General features: G+C 36.9%; 2 protein-coding genes across 4 annotated transcripts in view; one reads left to right on the top strand and one right to left on the bottom strand.

Annotated features, from left to right (window-relative positions):
• Nucleotides 1–350: 350 nt before the first annotated feature.
• LOC105264033 (WD repeat-containing protein 61) lies at nucleotides 351–5,186 on the top strand. Its single transcript, XM_011300604.1, has 5 exons — nucleotides 351–391; nucleotides 507–616; nucleotides 1,450–1,619; nucleotides 2,298–2,896; nucleotides 4,958–5,186. Exons 1-5 carry the CDS (start codon nucleotides 389–391, stop codon nucleotides 5,048–5,050), a joined length of 975 nt encoding a protein of 324 aa, XP_011298906.1. The 5' UTR covers nucleotides 351–388; the 3' UTR covers nucleotides 5,051–5,186.
• LOC105264034 (adenomatous polyposis coli protein) overlaps nucleotides 5,157–22,050 on the bottom strand; it is a 27,104-nt gene continuing 10,210 nt past the window's right edge. For 2 of the 3 annotated variants that reach the window (XM_011300605.1, XM_011300607.1), the window contains exons 5-7: nucleotides 15,390–15,623; nucleotides 14,451–14,627; nucleotides 5,157–12,762 (exon numbers count right to left, since the gene is read on the bottom strand). In XM_011300605.1, coding sequence (XP_011298907.1) covers nucleotides 6,430–12,762; nucleotides 14,451–14,627; nucleotides 15,390–15,623 — 6,744 coding nt within the window. In that variant the 3' untranslated portion in view covers nucleotides 5,157–6,429. Of the gene's footprint in view, nucleotides 12,763–14,450; nucleotides 14,628–15,389; nucleotides 15,624–18,517; nucleotides 19,489–22,050 lie in introns of those variants that run through there. The other variant, XM_011300608.1, reaches the window with a different exon arrangement.

The following is a 22,050-nucleotide window of genomic DNA, read 5'->3' as shown; positions in this document are numbered from 1 at the left end:
GACGCATAAAGTAACGTTATCATTCCCTCCCTTAATGATTATTAATTATTGAAATTATTTTGGATTTTCAAAGAACTTTTTGTATTATTTTGAAAAAATTATTCAATTATTCGCGTTATCGATGTCAATTGATTGATTTTCATTGACTGAACATTTTCGAAAAAACCGCCATCTGTTAATTCTCTAGATTCAAGGTTATCTAGGGTCCCTTTATCTAGTGTGTAATGAGATACCGGCGGGATTGTCTCATTACAGTTCAATACTGATTTTCAAACAATTCGGTAAAAAAACGGTAAATAATTGATTAAAACAATCAAAAATTTCTGAAAAATATATGTGCTGCCTAAAAGTTGGTGAATCTTTTTTTTTGTTTAGATGAGAAGACAATATGGTGAGTACTTCATTAATTTGTCATTATCCAAGCTCGAGGTTATGTTGTGTTTATATTGTTACTTGTTTATAGAGTAATTGCATAATTAATGTGAAGTATTTTTCAATAATTGCAGTATTCTCTGATACATAAAACCGAAAATGCACATGAGGACAGTATTTGGACGTGTGCCTGGGGCAAGCCGAAACGGAAGAAGGAAAATAATCATGACAACGAGGATTCACGGTGCGATGATTTCAAAATTCATTTATCCCAAAAATTAATTGACTGGAGAGATGAGTATCGTATATTTTAATTTAAACGCGAGGGCCTCCAGCCAATGAGTTACATGCGATTCTTTACAATTTAAATTTCTTTGTTTATATACATACGTATAAATTAATTTTTTTCATATAATTTTAATCGCTGAGAGGGGAGACATTTCTTTTTTTTCTCTAAAAAATATTGGCGAGAGTCTAAAACTGTCCCAGAGTTTTTGTAAATTTAATTTTTTCTTTAATTATACTGTCCTCTACCTTTTTTGGTTTTTCAGAATTATCAAAAAATACATCATCTAAGTTGAATCGCTCATTTTGATAAAAATTATATTTCTCGAGGTGAGCCAACCCCAAGTGTTCTGGACTGAGTGATAATGATGATAATGATATTCTTCTAAAGGATGATTCTATTGATCATGATCTTGATTCTCTATATATGATAAATTCTCTCAATAATGATTAATATTATAGAGAATTCAGTATTAAAGTTAATAACAACCAATGGAATTCCTCCAACCAAAGGACATACCCTACATTGTTCTCTAACGCGATTTGATGATTATTATTGTAATCTAATCGGAATCGCCTGGAAATTATTCAATCGGAGGAATGACTTTTTTAAAAACACAAATAATTAATAAATAAATAATATTATTATTAATATCAAATTAATAATACGATTCATTAATAATAATAAATATTTTTGCTCAATGTAACAATTGCTATATGAATAAGCTCTATCAATTTTTAATAAATAACTGTCCGTAATTGAATAATTTATCAATGATTTTCGTTCCTCAGGGATTCAATGCGATCGAATGATGACGAATCATCGGAATATATCGTCACAGGATCGGTGGATGACTCGGTGAAAGTTTGGGAGCACAAGGATGGAAATTTGAAGATTAAACACAAATTGAGTGGACATTCTCTCGGTGTCGTCTCCGTAGCAATCAGCTCTGATGGAACGAGTGGGTGATACTTTAAATAGTTTCAAATATTTTCTGTGGAGCAACTTTAACACACATGAGTGATTCAACAGAAGTAGTGATATTTATGTCAGTATTCTTGTTCGCGACTTGATTTGCGGTGGGGAAGGCAGTTGATTATCTTGTAATGATGATGAAACGAATGATTTCATGATAATCGCTATTTCCGTGGAATCATCCATACATCCTCTCTCTAGATACTAATAATAATAATAATAATAATAACTACACCCCAAACTCGGATAAAACAAGGAATAAAATGGGATGGAGGTAAAATGGGAGACGAGGGAAAAAAATCGGTCGTGAGAATCAATTATTCAATATTTCATTTTTCCAGAATTTTATTACACTCAATTGATAAGAAAATTGTAAATTCTCCTACAAGGAATGTCACCATCAGAAGTAAAAAATGAGAGATTCAAGTTTGATTGCGTATTTTTTGAGAATGTTGAAAAATAAAAAAAGGTAAGAAAACAAAAGTATAATTAAAAGGAAAAATTAAATCAGCAAAAAAGACTGGGACGCTTCTAGGCTGTGTCTCACATTTTTTGCCCAAAAAAACAAATAACTAGGTATGAGTTAAAAATTCTTTCCAGTGAGTGTCCCATGTTGCCTCAGCTGTCCCCAAAATCAATAAAAAAAATACCCCAAAAATTGCAGAATGTGCATCGAGTTCATTGGACTCCAGCCTCCGGCTTTGGGACTTGGAATCAGGTGATAAAATCTCCAGTATCGAAGTGGGTCCTGTGGACATCTGGACAGTGGTCTTCTCTCCAGATGACAAATTCATAGTATCCGGTAGTCACGCTGGAAAAATCCACATGTACGGCACAGAGAGCTGCAAGGAGGAGCAAACACTGGACACCAGAGGTGGAAAATTCACCCTGAGTGTTGCCTACAGCCCCGACGAGAAGTACATCGCCAGTGGAGCCATTGATGGTATCATAAACATCTTTGATGTTGCGTATGGAAAGGTCTTGAGGACTCTGGAGGGTCACGCTATGCCCATCAGATCTCTCTGCTTCTCTCCTGATTCTCAATTACTCCTGACCGCCTCTGATGATGGCCACATGAAACTCTACGATGTTCAATCAGCTAATGTTGCTGGTACCATGTCTGGACATGCCTCTTGGGTTCTTGGGGTTGCATTTGCACCTGATGGACAAAAATTTGCCTCCAGTAGCTCAGATCATACTGTCAAAATTTGGGGACTCGCTGAGAGACAATGTCTTCATACATTCAAGGATCATTCAGATCAAGTGAGTCTTACGGTTTTTATCCTCAGGAAATGTTGGTTAAAACCCCAAAAAACCCAAAAACATCAATCTTTGATAAAATTTTATTGATACTGTCACTAGTCACCAACCAAGGTCGTAATTAAGAGGTATCCCAACGAGAAAAGAGTTGATCACAACTAGTTGAAGGTGGAGACCACTTCAAACATGATCTTTGTGGGATTCATGCCAGTCGCGTCTCCCTCGCGAACTCTGGGGAACCCCGGGATGGGATGATTGCGATTAAATAATTTCCAGTGTTTTGAATTTAAAGAAATTTATCTTATACATTCCTAAATTCATACCTCTAGGAGGGAGGAGTAAGAAGTCTCGTACACCCACACAAGAACCTATCATAGAAGATTCGGTGAAACCTAGGTCGCGAATTATAAGTCGGGAAAGATTTGATAAAGTGTAGTGTAGTTGGTTATTATCGAAATATCAAATCATCTCGGAAATTCATGAGTCAATGACTTTTCTTCTGTTTTTCGGATAATTCCTCTGTTTCTTTTGAATTGAGGTGATCTATTGTAAACTCATTTAAGGCTCGGGTGGATTATCTAGAAAAGATAATTTATTCCGAAATTCGGATTCCTAATTACTTTGGTAATTAATTGTTTTTTTCAATAATTGTTAGCTAGCGTTCTAGCGGTTGTCAATAACTAGGCCGCTAGCTAACAATTATCGGAAAAAAACGATTGATTGATGGAGTAATTAGAAGTCCCAATTTGAGAGTAAATTATCTTTTCCAGACAGTCCATCCGGGCCTTAAAAAATTATTAAATGAGCTTTCGAAAATGTGTGAGTTGTGTAATTCGCATAATTTATTATTGAGCTTCAGCGTTTTCAACGTGAAAATGTTATTTCGAGGTTTTACGTAAAAGTCAATTTTGTTTCGATTTTTCTACATTTTTAATGTGAACGATTAGGAATTTTTGTATACCATTTTGAAGAACATTTTTTACTCCTTCGAGGGGCACTAGTTGACTGATTTTATTGCGCTTTTGTATAGCTATTGACGTTTTTTAAATTTTTCCTTTACGTCACGCTCGAAAAATTCATGTTTATTGCTAATTATCGTAGAATTCGGAGTAATTTATACGGATTTATTGGATCATTTTAAAGGTCCCAATGATCGTTTCCGATTGCTCCTCGAATTTTTCAATTCCATCAATTAGAGCAAGAGTTATCGATGATAGTGTCTAGAATTTTACGTGCCACACTTTGAAAAATAATAATTCCATAAATAAAATCCCTAATAACGTGTGCTATCCTCGCAAATAATCGGGAATTTTATTTTCGTGCACGAGCTCATCCAATATATTTCAAAAATATGAAAGAGGGAATAAGAATTCTAGAGAAAATGTGTGTTACTGAATTTTATCAACATTAAATTTAGATTAGATTAAATTCAGATCAGTATCTCAAACTTCTTAAACAAATTGCCATTACCTAAACGTTAACACGTCCTCTAAAAAAAATAGATTAAAAAACGATAAAAACATATAATTAAATATACAATTAAGGCCCGGGTGGACTATCTATCGAACGTCGACTATTGTTTAAATTTTATTTAAAATACATTACAAGGAAGTACTTGAATGGACATGAAAAAATAATGAAAAAAAAGAGGAGAAATTATTGAATGGCGCTAAAGATCGATATTATTTAAAAGGGATTTACCAAGTTTGCTAAAAAATAATAAAAAATACGTAGCTTACTATTGCATCTAGCTGTCACTCAATCTTCTGGAGAGCAATGGTAAGCTGCGTAATTTTTATTATTTTTTTGTAAACTTGGTAGATCCCTTTTAAACAATATCGCTCTTCAGCGCCCTTCAATAATTTTTCCTCTTTTTTTTCATTATTTTTTTATAACCATTCGAGTAGCTCCTTCAACACAAATTTCATCCCAAATTTTAATGTATTTTAGGCTAAACAGATAAAATATAAACAAAAGATGACATTCGATAGATAGTCTACCCGGGCCTTAAATTGAATCATGTCTGATATCACCTCTATAATATTTCTAATTAAATTGTTGCAGGTTTGGGCAGTGAAATACCATCCAGAGAAGAACAACACACTGGTATCAGTTTCCGAGGACAAATCAATTAATCTGTACGAATATCCGCAATGAATGTGGATTAAAAATCAGTAACAATAAACACTAACATGTAAGAAAAAACACATAAATCGAATCCTCGTCAGTGTAAATCTTTGGGTTTTTATTGAAAGATGTCACATGTATTGCTATAAATTTTATTTTTCAATAATATACAACTCATTTAAATTTAAATTTCCCAGAAGCTTACGAACATAACAAAAGAGCGAAAATCTGTTACATTTTGAAATGTTAGAGAGACAAGCGGACGCTCTAATTGCCCCGAAGCAGGAAAAATGGTAAAATTATATCTCCCCTTTAAATATCTAGTGAAAAGAGTTAAACTTAATTAACCCAGGCTAGACGAGGGGCTGTGATAAATGCATTGATACGAAATGAACGAAAATCTAGTACTAAGCACTCACTTCACAAAACTTCTTCCTTTTACTCGTCTTCCATCAATCCAGCGGGAAGTAGAGGAGATTTCAAGTGAAAAGAAACGAAAAAATACAGAAAAGACTGAGGAAAATATGTACACATGGCAGCAGGAGGCAAGGTTCCATTTGCTGTGGAAAATTCCCAGAAAAAAAAAACAACGCAAAAGAAAAAAATAAACAAATGGAAAACTCCAAGTGACAGAACTTGCCATATAATTTTCCGAGTAAAATAACTATTCAAGACTTTTAATATTACCAAAGAAAATAGCATTGAATTAATGCTTTTCTCTTCGTTCACTTACATTAGAATTTTATTTCATTACGAACTCGTAAATGCTAAAAATAGATTATGTATTCCCGATGAATTTTTCTTCGTCGAAATAGACTAGACGCTCTAAATGTTAATTGGGATGGGATTCTTTTATGCAAGTTCTCTCATATATTATTATCTTTGTTTAGACCACTAGAATACGAGAATATAAATTAAAAAATGAAAAGAAAAAAACGTGAGGATCTAAAGTTCATACCTCTCGTTAATTTCAATGAGTTTTTCATTGTCAAACTATTGTTTCACATCACGTTCCATCATTTGTTCGCCATTTTTTTTCTACTATCAGTCTTGAGAGTTATTTTAACGTATTCACGTGAAATCCACTGAGAACTCTCCATAACTTTTCACGATAATTTCAAAATAAAAAAAAAAAAAATACCAGGTATGACTCCCATCAGTTATATACAGTGCAAAATAAATAAATCAAGCGTAAACAAACGCCAATCTCTTCGGTTATCATATGTACATTAAAAAATGTATGTTAATATGAAGAAATGATGAAAGGTAGCGAATTCCCACCTGAAAAATAACTCATGGACAAATAACCAAAGAGATAATGAATTTGTGATAGGCAAAACGAGGCAATACTGACTAGCCACAACGAAAAAAAAATTAATTATGTCTCACAGTAAATTATAAAAGTATCTTCAAACAGTTGTGACTTTGGATGATGCTGTTGGGATGCCGATTTCACATTTCTGATTGTAATTTAATGAAGGAACAGCAGGAGAACCATTAGTTTGTGATGTGCCACTCTGATTTTCCGAATCAACTCGGAAAAAAGAGCCCAATCGAGATATCCTCTTGGCATCACCATCAGATCCCTCGCTCTTCTGCTTCCTGAGGACTACCCCTCCACATTTACCATCACTTTTATCCCCAGATTTGTCAACTCTGCATGATCCATTGGCATCGATGTCCGTCAAATCACAAGAATTTCTGTATGACGATCTCTCAGCAACTTTAACCAATTTATTCGGCATCTTGATGCCAGTCTCTTTTGGCACACCCTCAAATGTTGAGCTACGGAATAGCCTCAACGTTGGAAGTTGATGGATATCACCATCTGTTTTACTATCAGCTGTGATCCACTGTCTTGTATCTGGTTTATCGTATCTCTGTTTATTTCTGCTCTCCTCAACTTTCTTCCACAGACTAGCTATTTTACTCGTCGCCTCTTTCGTTAATTTTTGGGAACCACCAGCTGAGACTATACTCGAGTTACTACTCGATCTCTGACCCAATTTTCTTCCACCTTGTGCGTTTATTTGTTCACCATTTTTTCCAATATCTGCCTGACGTTTTGTTCCACCTGCCTTTTGACTGGGTATTCCATCAGCACTTGAGCACTTTGTCAATTTAGATTGAAAATTTCTGATTGAAATTTTGGATTTTACTGGTACGTGCGATGGTGAGCCACGAGTTGGTTTAGCTATTTTTGATTTGCTGGGTGAATTTATGACCATCGGTGTATTTTCCATTTCAGGCTCGTCCTTGGTGAAGGTTCCTTGTCGCTCCAGGGGTTTGATCCCATCACATTTCCTTCCAGGACTGGAGAGACATCCTGGAGGTGTGCTGTGACGTTTAACTGTTTCCTCAGGTGCTGATGAAGATCCACGTTGGGGAATTGAACTTCTCTTGGATAAAGCCAGGGCTTTGGCATTGACTGGTGTCTTATTAGTCCCCAGGTGTTTCGTGTTGCTTGCATTTGTGCTTTGTCTGAGAGTTGTTGCTCTAGTTGCTCGAACAACTGTAGACGGATTAGCCCGTCCAATGGGAATCCCACTAGCTCCTTGCTTCAAAGGTGACGACTGTGGAGTGATTTTTTTAACCGTCGGCTTGGAATAAAGAGCTTTTCGCCTGCCCCTGATGCCCTTCGGGCTGACCACTTCGATCTTATCATCCTGAATATCTCCAGGTGTCTCTCGACTCCCTGGCTTGGTGATTCTCGGTCTTTTTGGCTGCTCTTTCGCCTCTGCCACACCAGTCTCACTCTCTGATTCACTACCCTCTGATGATTGATCATCCTGCTCCTCTGGCTGATCCTCACTCGCTTTAACTTCCTCAACTCTCCACGTCTCCTTCTCCATCTCCAAGGGCTGACTATTTTTCTTCTTCACGAAAGTCGAGAAATTCCTACCCAATCCATCCTCAAGTCGCATCTTGAGGTTTATCTCAGCACCAGACTCATGAGAAACTAAACTAATCGTCTCGTAATCCAGATGTGACTCATCTGTTTTAGTTTCACTGAGTGTATGAAGAACGATATTAGCATTTTTCTCCAGCATCGTCTGCATTTCCTCTGACGTTCCCTCCTGGGACTCTTCAGTATTACTCTGATCCCGTTGTGATTCATCGATTGTCCTAGTGCGATATCGTCCCCTACTCTCCTGTCGAATCCTCCCAGTAAAATTCCTGAACGATGGAATTCCAGTTTTAAGAGTTACTGTCGCCGTATCGATACTCTTCTCCTCATCAACTGCAATTATCTGATTAACAGCAAGTGGTGTCTCAAGAACTTGAGTTTGAAATCTCGCTCGATCTTCCTGTCTCCTCTGTTTTGGTGTCAGCTTCGAGAATGGTGACAATTTTGGTCTGCTCACAAGATTGTGCTCCCCCATCTGCTTTCTCCTCTCCTCCTCCTCTTTTTTCACCAATTCAGCAGCAATCGTATACGTCTTGTATCTCTCTTTCGCCAATTGCCTCTTCTGTTTGGGTGTCAAGTGATTTTTACTTGTTAATCTCTTCTTGGGTGTTGACTCAGCTGAACTACTGAGGCTGTACTCCGTGGATATGGGTGTGGCAGCTTCATCAGTGTCATTATCAACCTCTTCAATTCTATCAATAATCGGATTAATCTCATCAGTGTGCAATTCAACATCAATGCAGAGTGTATCACTGCACATTGTATCGGTATTAGCATCGATTGTTGTGTCATCGATATCACTTATCTCGTTGAACAATGAAGGTGGATTTATGTTCTCAAGGTACTCGGATAGACTATTATTCGCTGAATTCTCAGCGTACTTGAGACAAGTCATTGACAGAACATTGGCAACTGGTTTGATAAGATCAAATATTGGATCACTACTGGTGATACTGGAGTCCTGATCTCGATCAGCAATCTCCGAGGTGATACTAGCAACACTCAGCATGCTACTCTCCATGTCACCAGTGTCCAGGAGTTCATCCATCATCGATGGTGGCTTTACATTATCAAGTTGTGAGCTGTCATTGAGAAGACTCTCAAGACTCTGACTCTGGGTCTGTCCAAGTGCTCGTCTAGCCATTATTCCAACAGGCAATGATTTTTTTCTACTACCCCGAGTCTTGAAAAGAGCTGACGGAAGAGAAGTCGACGTTGTGTGATCACGAATCACTGAATTCCCCGGAATTTCAGGACCTGCGTAGCTGTTGGTCAGTGATATCAAGCTGTTCATGGTTGATGGTGGTTTTATAGAATCGAGATCCTGATTCGTTAGACTCATTACTCTCAACTCAGCGTTGACAGCTTCAGCGAGTCTGAATGCCTCTTGCTCGATTATTTTTGATGTTGTCATGCTGCTGTGATCGTTGTAGGAGATTTTTGATGTCTGCATGTCCTCAGTATCACTCTTGAAGGAAGCAACTAGAGGAACACTCATGCTGATTGTTGGAAATGAGTTGTCATTGGGTGAGTCTTCATTCCAGGTGTCACTCTGAATGCTCTGCTTCATCGCTGATGACTCACGTTCTCTCATGGCTTCAGTTTGCTGAACGAGAGTCGCTGTCAATCGATCTAACGATGCAATCATAGCATCTGGATCACGCTGACGTCGATATTCGTCCTCGTGGACGTCTTCCAGTGGAACATCTGGACAAATCATCTTGGTCTTTGATACTGATGATCCATCAGTCTGAGCTGCATCCACATTCTCAGAGGGAGACGATGGCTCGCTCAATCCAATCGTCTCGACATTCCCAGAACTCGATTTTATGCAGAACTCCAACAGCACTTGCTCTGATCTCTCCACCGAGTCGTAAGAGTCGATGCTCTCAGGACCAATAGCATCTGGATTCTCTGATTTCATTTCCCCAGGATTTTCTTGTCTCTCTGCTGTCACAGTCCCTTCATTCCGAGGATTTTTCTCATCCTCACACGCAATCCTCGACTCTTCCTGGCTGTTCACCTCAGACAATGGGTTATTGTCAACTTGATGTAAGACAGTACTCGTTTGATATCTGACTAAATTAGTCTCCCTGGATTTATCAAGACTGTCCCTTCTGAATGATTGTCTGTGCCGATTATTCTGCATTCCAACATGAATGCATGCAGCCAGCAAATCCTCATCATCATCCTCACCATCGCTGACCATTGATTCAGTGAGACTCTCCGGTTCTCCACAATTCAGTCTCTTGGCTTTTGGCTCTCTGGGTCTTCTGTCACTCGAGACCTTGGATTCTTCATCGACAACGAGTGAAGTCAACCGTGTGATCGTTGACTCAACAATTATTGCATCCTCAGTCGTGTCTGTCTCGTCTTCCTCCACAGGAACACCTGAATCAATATCTGAGTGAGTCTCCATGGAGTTGGTGGGTATAATGATGGGTTTGACAGTTAGAGACAAGTGTTTTTCATCAACTCTCTCTGCATAACTCCTTGGCTTTGGCATAGGTCTGAGAGACGAGTCTCTCTCGTGTCTTCTGCCATCATCCTGGAGATCCGAGTGTGAAGCAGCTCTCGAGGAGTTGAGGGAGGTTCCATATGGTGTACCCTCGGTGCAGTATGTCTTCACAGTGTCCTCTATATCCTGTTCACTCCCAGCAAAATATCCAGAGCTCTGTTTCTCGTCCTCATCAGAATTACGTTCAGCATAACGAAGACTGTAGTTCGTTGGCTGATCGAGATCTGTCTCAGCGTAATTACCAAAGGGATCACCTTCAGACGTGTGAGACGATGTGGGAGAGATAATTGGCTTGTTGATGAATCCAACGTCAAAAGTACCACTGAAATTGGCACCATCGACTGGTGATATTGGACTTGGAGTTTTGATCTTTGTAAAGCTGCATTCACTTCCTGATTGACCACCTGAAGCAGTCGACAATTTCTTCTCGATGGATGTCCTCAGGAAGGAGCAGACAGACTCCTGATCAGGTCCCGTTGTCCACGATATTGTGGATCCAGTGATACCCAAGTCTGTCGGTCTAAGCCTCTCTGGAATGGAATTCTTGTACTTCAGGGCGTATTTCTTCTCCAACTGACTCGTCTTGTTGTGATCTCTCGTTCCTTGTCCATTGAATCCCGTTGCACCATGAAGAGACGACGATTGCTGTTTAATCTGCATCTCAGTCGGTGTAAATCCGTTGATAACATGACGATTAACTCTCTCAAAGATCGTGTCTGAATGTGTACTCGTGACAGATCTCATGGATTCTCTGCTTTCACTCCTAGGTACTCCATTGTACCTTGACGATACAGTCGCACAATTCCTCTTCGATGCACTATCACTGCTCTCCTTGAACAAGAACTTGTCGTCCTTTGTCGTTGGTGATGTGCTAGGCTCGATGTTCTCACACGTCTCCGAGAGATTTTGATCAATCTCCTGCTCCAGTGCTCGCTGTCGCCTGGCATTGAGAGTTGGCAGAGTTGGTAATCCAAGTCCACGAGCAGTTGAATCAAGATGTACAAGATTACTGCCACCAGGTCGTGCACTCAGTAGATTCTTGAGTGCAGCTGATGATCCCATTGATATCATCTTGTGTTTGGAATGAACAAGACTCCTGAGCATGGGTACAGCACCAAGATCCCACAGAAGTCTCTGATCATGAGGACATCTTGCTGATAAATTCCAGAGCGCACCACAAGCATTACTGACAACAGTCAAACTAGGTGATCTCAATTGTCGAAGAAGCACTTGGAGACAGCCACGTTCCCTGACAATCACACGATAATCCTCTCTCACTGCAATGTGACTCGATACATTCCTCAGTATTCCCCCAGCATTTTCCACGATAGCAAGGGTCTTAGAGGGTGCTTTGTAGCTCAGCATGTCAACCAGAAAAGCCAGTGCCCCATCAACAGCACATATATCAACTTTATTGGTGCTGCAGTGGGCAGATAAATTCCAGAGGGCTGACAGAATTGACTTCAACGTCGACTCCTTTCTCCCCTCCATGGCAGCCCTCATCAGTCCCATCACAGCACCAACTTCACGAAGTGTTTGTTTGCTGCTGGAGTCAGCGCGCCACGAGAGATTCCTCAAGACAGATGCTGTCACCTGTCTCAAATCATCGCTGAGACTCCTCAACTGAGTGACAAGTGCTTTCATAAATTCCCTGAATGAGCACAACAACGCCTTATTGTTACCATCACCAAAGGTGAGATTGGTGAGGGCCATGCCGGCGTATCTCCTCAGGGTTATGCAGCTCTGATCGTCAGAGTCAGTGCCATGAGCTGCATGATCCATCTCTATGAGTTCAGCGACAGCGTGAAGACCACCCAGTTGACACATGGCGTGTCTGTGGGCCTCGTCGAAGGATAATTTCATGAGAGCAGCTATTGTTGGGCCTGGATGCCTCTCCAGATCGTCTGGTGGTCGTTCTGTCTCCAGAGATGTCCTCAACACCTGGCAGTAATCCCTCACTTGCTCCAGCAGTCGAAGTACTCTAGCCTCGCGTCTACCTATTTTCTCATCTGTCCTGGCATGCACTACGTTATGAAGAGCTCGGGAGGCGCGTTCACGTGTCTCGGGGTCTTGTCCTGGGGCGTGGATCAGCTGCACTAGTAGGGGAAGACAACCGGACTGCCGCATCACCAGGCAACTGTCGATTGAGTTACTCATTGCCAGGAGAGTACCGGACATGTCCTCTCGGCCCTCTGTACTGCCTAACATCCCCAGGAGGCTGTACACTACGTCAACCTTCGCACCTAGACGACGGTGACCTTGGAGACCCACTGAACAGCCACTCCCCGAGGAGAAGGACATTACACTCGCCATCTCCTGAGGAATACAATATTTTTGTTATTCTTGACGACTTTTTAAGGTTTGAGGAAAATTTGTCACTTGAATCTATTAGGAAAATTTCTTTTTATAAGTTGGAATTCCTTTTTTCAATTGACGGAAGGGAAGAAATCATTCATTGGGGCAAGAAAGTGAAGAAAGAAAATCACTTATTCCATGTCGTCGCTAATCCTGTACAGTTAGAGGGATTCAAATTCAGTTAATTGAATCAGGAATTAGAAGCAAGTAATGTAACTAGTGAAATGTTCAATTGAAATGTCTGCTTTTTTCTATTTAGTAACGAAAAATTGCAGAAGAAATATTAGTTTTTCTTAAAACACTGGGGGAAATTCTGATGTTCAATCTTCTTCTTTTCACGAGCTAGAGTGAAATCCGGAAGAAACGCAATTGCCATTGGAATCGAGTACGAGACTTTTTTAAATGTCTTTAATTTTCATTCATGGGATCTAGAAGAAAATTGAAATTGAAATTGAATTAATGAAATTACAGAAGAATCTCCAATTTTAATGTTTGTTTTTTCTACCTAATAATTAAAAATTGTAGTAGAAATAATAATTCTTCCCAAAACACTGGGATAAATTCTGATAGTTAAATCCAGAAAAAAACATTCATTTCCATTTTCATCGAGCTCCAGAATTGTTTTAATGTTTTCTATTTCAATTCATGGCACCAAAAAGAATTCCAATTAAATTAATCGGTTAATTAAACCCTGCGTTGAATTTTCGTATTTAATCTTCTCCTTTCCACGAACCAGAGCTGAATCCCAAAAAACTAAATCTCCAACTGCATAAGACTTCTAGAATTATTTTCACATATGATACCACGAGAGCCTCGAAATTATTGGATAGTTCCTGATAGGTTCGTTGCGAACAAATGAACGTGTTAGTATTTCAGGTTAAAAAATTTTGTTTCCAGGAAACCTAGAGGGATTAATTTCGCGGCTCTTATTCGGGGGATTGTCTTCTTCGTTCAAATTCCAGCGGATGGGACTGCACCATGAGACGAAGTCTCTATTCAAAAAATGAGAAAAAAAATATTTCAATTTAAAGCCCGGGTGGACATATCGAACATCGACTTTTGTTTAAATTTTAACTTTTTAACCTAAAATATATTAAAATTTGGGACCAATTTTGTGTTGCGGGAAGCACTTGAATGGACATGAGAAAATAATGAAAAAAAAGAGGAAAAATTATTGAATGACGCTAAAGATCGATATTATTTAAAAGGAATTTACCAAGTTTGCTAAAAAATAATAAAAAATACGTAGCTTACTATTGCATCTAGCTGTCACTCAATCTTCTGGAGAGCATCGGTAAACTGCGTAATTTTTATTATTTTTTTGTAAACTTGGTATATCCCTTTTAAACAATATCGCTCTTTAGCGCCCTTCAATAATTTTTCCTCTTTTTTTTTCATCATTTTTTAATAACCATTAGAGTAGCTCCCGCAATACAAATTTGATTTCAAATTCAATCTGTCAATTTCAATCAGCGGTTACCACGATCCAACAGTTTTTTGTTTCATATGTATCCGTAAGAGACATAATATTCGAAAAATATTCAGTATATACCAGTAGCCTCGTCGCATGGTGCAATTCTACTATCCGAAATTTGGATGGAAACATAATCAACATTAATTACTGAAATCATAAGATAATGAGAACTTACATGACTATTACTGGCCGATTGACCCGAAAATCCCTGTGCAGTCCACGTATTATGTTTGACAGGCCAAGTCCCATGATAAAGAGAGGACAGTCTATTCCCCTCAGAGGAGTCCTCACCCTTGATGTCATCATCACTGCTGCCCTCCTCCTCGTAGCATCTACTGGATTGTGAAAAAATCTGAAACAAAAAACGAGTTAGATGGATTTTCAAAAATAGGGCGCGTACGATTTTTTGCGAAAAAAATAAAAATTGAGATATCTCGAAAACTTTGTGGAGACTCATACATATATTCTGACCGATCTACATAGAGCACATTGAGACGAACATTTTAAAAAATAAATAAATTAAATCGGTTGGATAGTTTCCGAGATATTTGCAAAAAACTTTTCAGCGGCAATCACCGATATTTCGAAAACTACTGGACCGATCCGAGTGAAATTTAGCACAGATCAAGTCTATATTGGGACCTATGAACTGCCAAAGTTTCAGATTTTTTGAAATTAATTTACCTAGTTATTCTTCCTCTTTTCACACACATGTCCCTCGAAGTTCGTATTTTTACGTTTCAGACAGTTCTACATAATTCTCAGGCAAAATTAGAAAATGGAAAAATCGAAGGATTGCAATGCTTCCACTCGGAAGTGAAAACCGCAGAAAATGATATCTCAAACTATAAAAATCCCGTGAAATAAAACAGCAGGAAGAATGCACCGACTAGAATGTTGTGAAAAGAAAATCAATACGACCAAGTGGTGGTGGATTTCATGGATGGCGTTAGGGTGGTGTGCGCGGTTTCTCATTCTCCCCAGCAATAAATCTCCCCCGAATTTCGAATCCAGTGGTAAAACTGACAATTTTCCTGATGCCCCAGACAAATAATTTAATGAATAATCAAAAAATAAATCCAACAAATTGTCGAGGGGACAATGATTCACTCACTTTCTGATTTGCTTCTTGCTCAGTGGAATCCATCACATTATCTCCCTCTTTGTACTTGCATCGTATTGTAGTGGTGAAATTTTTTGATGTCAGGGTGGAATCTTGGTGGTGATCAGTGGACAGTTGATATGTCGGTGTTATACTGATGGGAAAACGTGGGTACACCGGTAAGTCCGGCTTATCCGGGTTGAGAAAACTCGACTGCTGTTTTCCTCGACGCAACGGCAATTCCTCCTGCGCGTAAAATAGTGGGGATTAATGTACTGCGCCGTTCTATCACAATCAGAAGGCATTCCCCGAAGGGTTTATTATATTTTTTAACATAAAAAACTACACGAAATCTTCAAACTCCAAATTAAACCAATGGTTAATCAACTGCAGCAGCTGATTGATACGTCTATTTTTTTCCTGTGATCATTCTTTTTTTCTATTAATAATATCTCTGAACTGAAGGGAGATAGCCAGTTTTTGTAGATAACTTTTTTGTAGAGGAAGATTAGAGGTAGAAAAAAGGTGTCTGTGAAGATGTTGATATTTTTGGTTGGTTTGGAGATATTTGGGAAAAAGTCGTCATGGGAGATGATAAGAGTAGATTGGTTTGATTAATTATTGACAATTGTGATTGGAATATATTGATCTGTGATAAGGCTGGTTTGGGGAGTGATAAGCTATCATCGGGGGACTTTTCAAAGACTTGAATGATCGAAAGTCAGCAAGAGTAGCTGAGGCAAAGCAGGCCACCTGCAGGAAGAAGTAAAATGAGACTTACATATGTCGAGTGGAAATCTGAGATTGATTAAAGGAATAGTACTCCCCAGTCGGTGGTTTTATTTGTTATACACGAGAGTGATATCAAAATTGTTTCATTCTCAATTTTCAACATTTCCCTGTATTCAGATAAATATTTCCGTTAAAAAAAAAGCATGTAACGTTTTTTGTCAGCTTTTTTTGGCGCATAGCCAAGCTATGCATATCATATTAATATATTCATATAAATAATTAATATATAATAATTAATATATAATAATTAATATATAATATATATAATATATAATATGTTTATATATTGAAAATTCTTATATTTATCAATTGAATTTAATTAAAGAAAAAAACTTAAATTATGACTAATTTTTTTAGTTAAAGATTAAGATTCTTTTAATATTCAGATTTTACATGAAGATTTTATATGATATACCCCATACATGTAAGCTTGGGCGCGTATAGCGCGCCGTATACGCTAGTAGATAGATAAATTGAGCGCTCAATAATTAATTGATTGCATTTTTAATTGGTATTCTCTAAAAATTTGAGGAAAAACGAATAATTGGAAATGGGCGGTAATAATGTACGACGAATCGGCTTAAAATTCGGTGGATGTCTTACCGGATGTTTTTTTTTTATTGTAAATTTAGGGGAGACCCGGGCAAAATGGGACAGGATAAAATAATCCGAGTAAAATGGGATTAATGAGAGGTTTAATGGGAGACGAGTTGAAAAAATCGATTGTAACAATTAATTATTCAATATTTTCAGATTTTCAATAGTTTTTCCATAATCTAATTACTCGTGACTGATAAAAAATGTATAATTCCGATATAAGGAATTTCACGATCAGAAGCAAAAAGTCAGGGATTCAAATTAGACCAAGATTTTTTTTGGAGAATTTTGACAAATAAAAAAGTAAGAAAACAATAGTATAATTAAGGATGTTCTGGTGATATTTTGTTATTTTTCCTGTTTTCTGAGATTTATTGAAAACTATCGATTGTTATCGGATCGTTACATCATGATTTATCATTTCACAAAGTTTGATCCCGATACACCAATTTTTATAACTTTGCACTAAAATTTATTGATTTTTTATTAAATTCTAGTGAAATTAAATTGAATTAACTAAAGTTACAAAAATTGGTGTATCGGGATGAAACTTTGTGAAAGGGTCAATCATGATGGAACGGACAACCGCAACATTTTCATATCCCAACCGATCGATAGTTTTCAATAAATCTCAGAAAACCAGGAAAAATAACAAAATACCAGCAGAACATTCTTAAAAGAAAATATTAAAGCCGGAAAAGACAATGAGACAGTTTCAGACTGTCTCCAACATTTTTTGGCGAAAAAAAAAGAAATGATTGTGAAAGAGTTAAAATCGATTTTACGCAAGTGTTCGCTTTTTCCTGGCTCAAAAAATAGTATTCTTAAATCATCGATTGAACAATGAATGGGATAATAATTAAATGATTTTCCACAAGGCGCTTATCTCTTTGTACAGTTATTCTGTGATCCAAGAGAGATATTTAACGATTTCCGATTCTACTACACAATTTTAATAAAAACATTTACAGACATATTACCGTGAATTGCCTACAAAGTATACATTAAAAGAAAGAGCACAAAGAAATGCAGACTGGGTGATTGAAATAAAATGAAATGTTTCGAGGTAAATGGGTAGGGATATAATTAATTCGAGTGAATTGTAATTTGCTGCGGTGTCGAATTGCGATAATCACTTGATTCGAGAGAAAGGAATAGAAAATCGTACAGTTGTAAGATCAAATCTAATTGGAAGTTACGGGCTCGTGAGCATCTAATGAGGGTCACGAATGTGCTTTCTTTGCATGAATATTTCACCGAATTATTTTGCAATAGAATCTTTAATATATTGTTGTAAATCATTGAAATATTTTTATTCTGTACCACTTCCCGAGGAATATCTCCGAATCTAAGCAAGATACCCAAATTTATGTATTTTCCTTTTTTGTAGGTCTAATCGCACTCTAAAGAAAAGATTTTACCGAAAATTGCGCTATTCCTCTAAAATCCGGAGATATACCCGAAAATAAAATGACAAAACAACACGACTTGTCGCTTTTCGCAGAGGATTTTCTTTTACGATGGATATCTCTGTATCTAAAGTAGATAGCCAAATTTTAGTGAGAACATCTTTTGCAGCTTAGACTTAACTCTCCAAAAACGGTTCTGATGAAAATTTCACTATCTCTATCGGATTTGCGAATTCAGTGCTGTTTAGTTCGGACGTAATGAATCTGTACCCAAAAAAAAAGTTTCAAAAACTAAAATTCACAGTAAAATCAGTATCTAAAATCCCTTGATCTTCTTCTAACCTTTCGTTCAATCCGTGACACCCTATCCCCTTGAAATTCCACTTTTATTTTCGTTTCCAGAGAAGCCTGAGAGGTGATTCTCTCCTCTTTCTCCCCATGTTCATCAGTCATAGTCTCCTGCTCAGGACTACGGAGAATTAATTTCAACCGATTTTTTTCAGTCTTAACAATTTTACTGTCAATTTTATAACCCCGAGGCACTGGGATACCAGACCCATGCACTTGAGAATCCTTTGACCTTGCAGCACCTGAATTTAACAGGGAATATCTGCCAGAGCTTTGACTAAAATCCTTCTGATTGCCCTTCAACATTTTTCAACTGGTTCATCCACTCAATCCCTTTCTTCAATAAATTTCCAGATTATGGCACTTCTTCTCCGATATTCTGATAAAGTCTCTTTCACCTAGTGAATCACACTCATGACAAAGCGCAGACGCCGGACCAAAGATTTTCCAGGCACATCCTTGATGTCAGGATTTATTTCAGGATCAAATAATTTTTGTGTTTTCCTCGGAGTGTAATTATCACTCTTTGATAATTAGATGTGAGAGTTTTCTGGACGTTTTATCACTCAAAATAGGTCTCAAATGTGATGAGGCATCTGCCCACTCACAGAAAAAGTAAAAGGAAAAAATATATTCACAATCTCGAGGTTTTATGTGATTTTCTTGAGGCAATTCACCGGAAGTAAACGCCTATAAGACGTTTCATAACTAAATGACAATTGGTGGTTCATTTAGACAGGAATAATTATAGAATTTTCAAGCGATAGTTGAGATGGCTCTGGGGTTGATTACGAATTAGTTGCGAGGATCGATGTGAGTTTATTGGAATTGCGGTGACACTTTGATTATTAGTTGGTTAATTAATATTATTATTTTATAATATTTTAGTGATGACGAGGAGACGTAGGTTAGGGGATAAAACAGCTGGTGTTGGTGTACCGTACGCCATCACTGAGTCACTGGCACCTCTACATCAACTGCAATTGCTCTATTACTGGAAATAAGACCTTTTAGTTCTAGCTTGGATTTTTACTCAAGGGCGCCCGCGCATGCGCGCATGGGGGTGTCTTTCTCCCGCGAGAGATATGAATTAAAGAGAAAATTGAAAAATTCTCCTGAGAATTCATTTTTGAGATTTTTATAAATAAAAATGACGATTTTATTTCTCAAGGTCATTTCCACTAGTTTATGATTATCATTATCATATTGATTCGGTCGATGGTTATGGTGACCTTGGATAAATATTAAAGGCTAATAAAAGTAGGAATATTGAATAAAAATTGAAGAATCCCTGAATTTTTTCTTATAGGTATTTTGAGAAAGTTAATAATAATATGAATTTGGCAATATGATTATTATTATCACCGGCAGTTGATGAAAAACAGAAGAGAAAATATGAAAAATTGAAAAATCAATTATTGAGAACACAGTTAATAATTTTCAAAAAATTATGTAATCGTTTTGTTTTTATTTTTTAATATTTCTGGAGGAATACCGTTTTGATAAAATATGATTTTTCGCAATATGTGCGAAGGATTTTAACATTAATTATAATAATTTAGCTAGAACAAAGGGAGATTGCAAAATAAATAAACAATTGATTTATTGTTTAAATATATCTGAGATGAAACAAAGCTAGTAGGATTAATAAATTAATAGAACTTTCCTATTTTAAAAAGGACAAACATCGAGACTATCGATATCTCGAACGCCTGTCACGCTTATTTCTCATTGGTTGGGTCGTCTGAGGCGGCTAATTTGAATTTGGGACTCATTTAAATTAACAATTTTTAATCACGATTTTTTAAATTACAGCGCGCTATAGCGCGCGTTCGTTCTCGTTAATAATAAATTGTTTAAACATATAGATTAAGAATGGAGCAAGTGGAGAAGGTGTAAAACACAAAATGTAATACCTAAGAAAATGAAAATAATAATAATAATTATATCTGCGATCACTTGTAAGACACGGATAGACGCATAAATAAATAAATGAATAACAAACAAAAAAACATATGACAAAGGGCAATTCCCAATTCCGCGCGAATGGATTGAATAAATTTTTCCAGAAATAATTACTCTGAGGCTTTTCTTTTTCGGAAATTTTACCATTTCAAAAATTCTTTTCGAAAGAAAAAAATAATTTTTTCAAATTATTCCCGGTAATTTCTTAATTATAATTATTTCGTTAAAAAATATTGTAGACAATCTAAAAGTGTTCCAGTGTCTTTTGCGAATTTACTTTTGTCTTTTGATTATACTTTTGTTTTCTCATTTTTTTTAGTTGAATCCCTCATTTTTACCTTCTCAGTAATTTTTATCAGTAATTATTCCCAGTAATTTCTTTTTCACCGAAAAATTTTGGAGACAATCTGAAACTGTCCTAATGTTTTTTGCGAATTAAATGTTTCCTTTCAATTAATCTGTTGTTTTCTTACTTTTTTTATTTTCAACATTTAAATAATACGCCATTCAACTCGAATCGCTCATTTTTCGCTTTTAATCTTGCAATCCCTTATATGGAAATTTACAATTTTTTATTATTCAACTGTAATAAAATTGTGGAAAAACTGAAATGTTGAATAAATTCTTACGATCGATTTTCCCCTCGCCTCCCATTGAATCCTTTCATTAATCCCATTATACATAGCTCTCCCCTAATTTATCAATAATTTATAAATAATTACTGAAACATTTTATATTTCGAAATAAATATAAACAATTTAATTTCATTGATGCTACTCCCCAGTTTTACATCTACACAAGGCGTTTCTCCCTCAATCTTTAACTCCTTTATAATAGTTAACAACATTAATTAACCATATTAGTTGATAAATATATTAAATAACATGTACGACTGTAGGTTTATGATTTATTTTTACCATTTTTGGTATTTGAAAATATTTTGGAATAATTCCTGCGGAGATTGGAGCATCCCCGCATCTGTATATTCCGTGATCAATAAAATGTACCGAGGGGAGTGCACCCCTTGGCAAATGGCAAATCCTCCCTCTTCCAAATGAGCGCATGCGTTCTCATAATGAATGACAAAAAAAAAAGTGAAAATATCTGGATTTAGTGCACCACGCGGATTCATGCGCAACAATTCTTCAACTTTGGGATATAATCGCATGACCTTGGGACACGTGAATTGCATGTGCCTCTGCAGTTTGCGGGATTCCGAGGTGGAAATTCTAGTCGTGAGAATTATTGGAATTTACACTATTTCCTCATCACATTTCCGTTCTAGAATCATATCGGATTATCGCTGAAAGGCGAACCGTAAAAAGATCAAATTTAATCGATTCTTTCGATTTTTTTGAATTTCAATAAGTCATCGGCTTTGTAGTTATTTTAAGGCCCTGTATTTTAAGGTTGTTGTCGCGTAGAATTTTTTTTCGACAGTTTTCGTTAACAATTTTATGGTGAATAGTTTGAAAAATTAGCAACAAAATGAGCCTTTTCCGTTTGCAATTGACCGTTTTGAACTTGAGATATAAATTTTTGAAATTCGAGTGATTTAACAC

This window comes from Fopius arisanus, unplaced genomic scaffold (assembly GCF_000806365.1).
Source record: "Fopius arisanus strain USDA-PBARC FA_bdor unplaced genomic scaffold, ASM80636v1 scaffold00018, whole genome shotgun sequence".
NCBI lineage: Eukaryota > Metazoa > Arthropoda > Insecta > Hymenoptera > Braconidae > Fopius > Fopius arisanus.
Note: the sequence above shows the minus strand (reverse complement) of the source record. Positions and strands in the feature narration are given on the sequence as shown.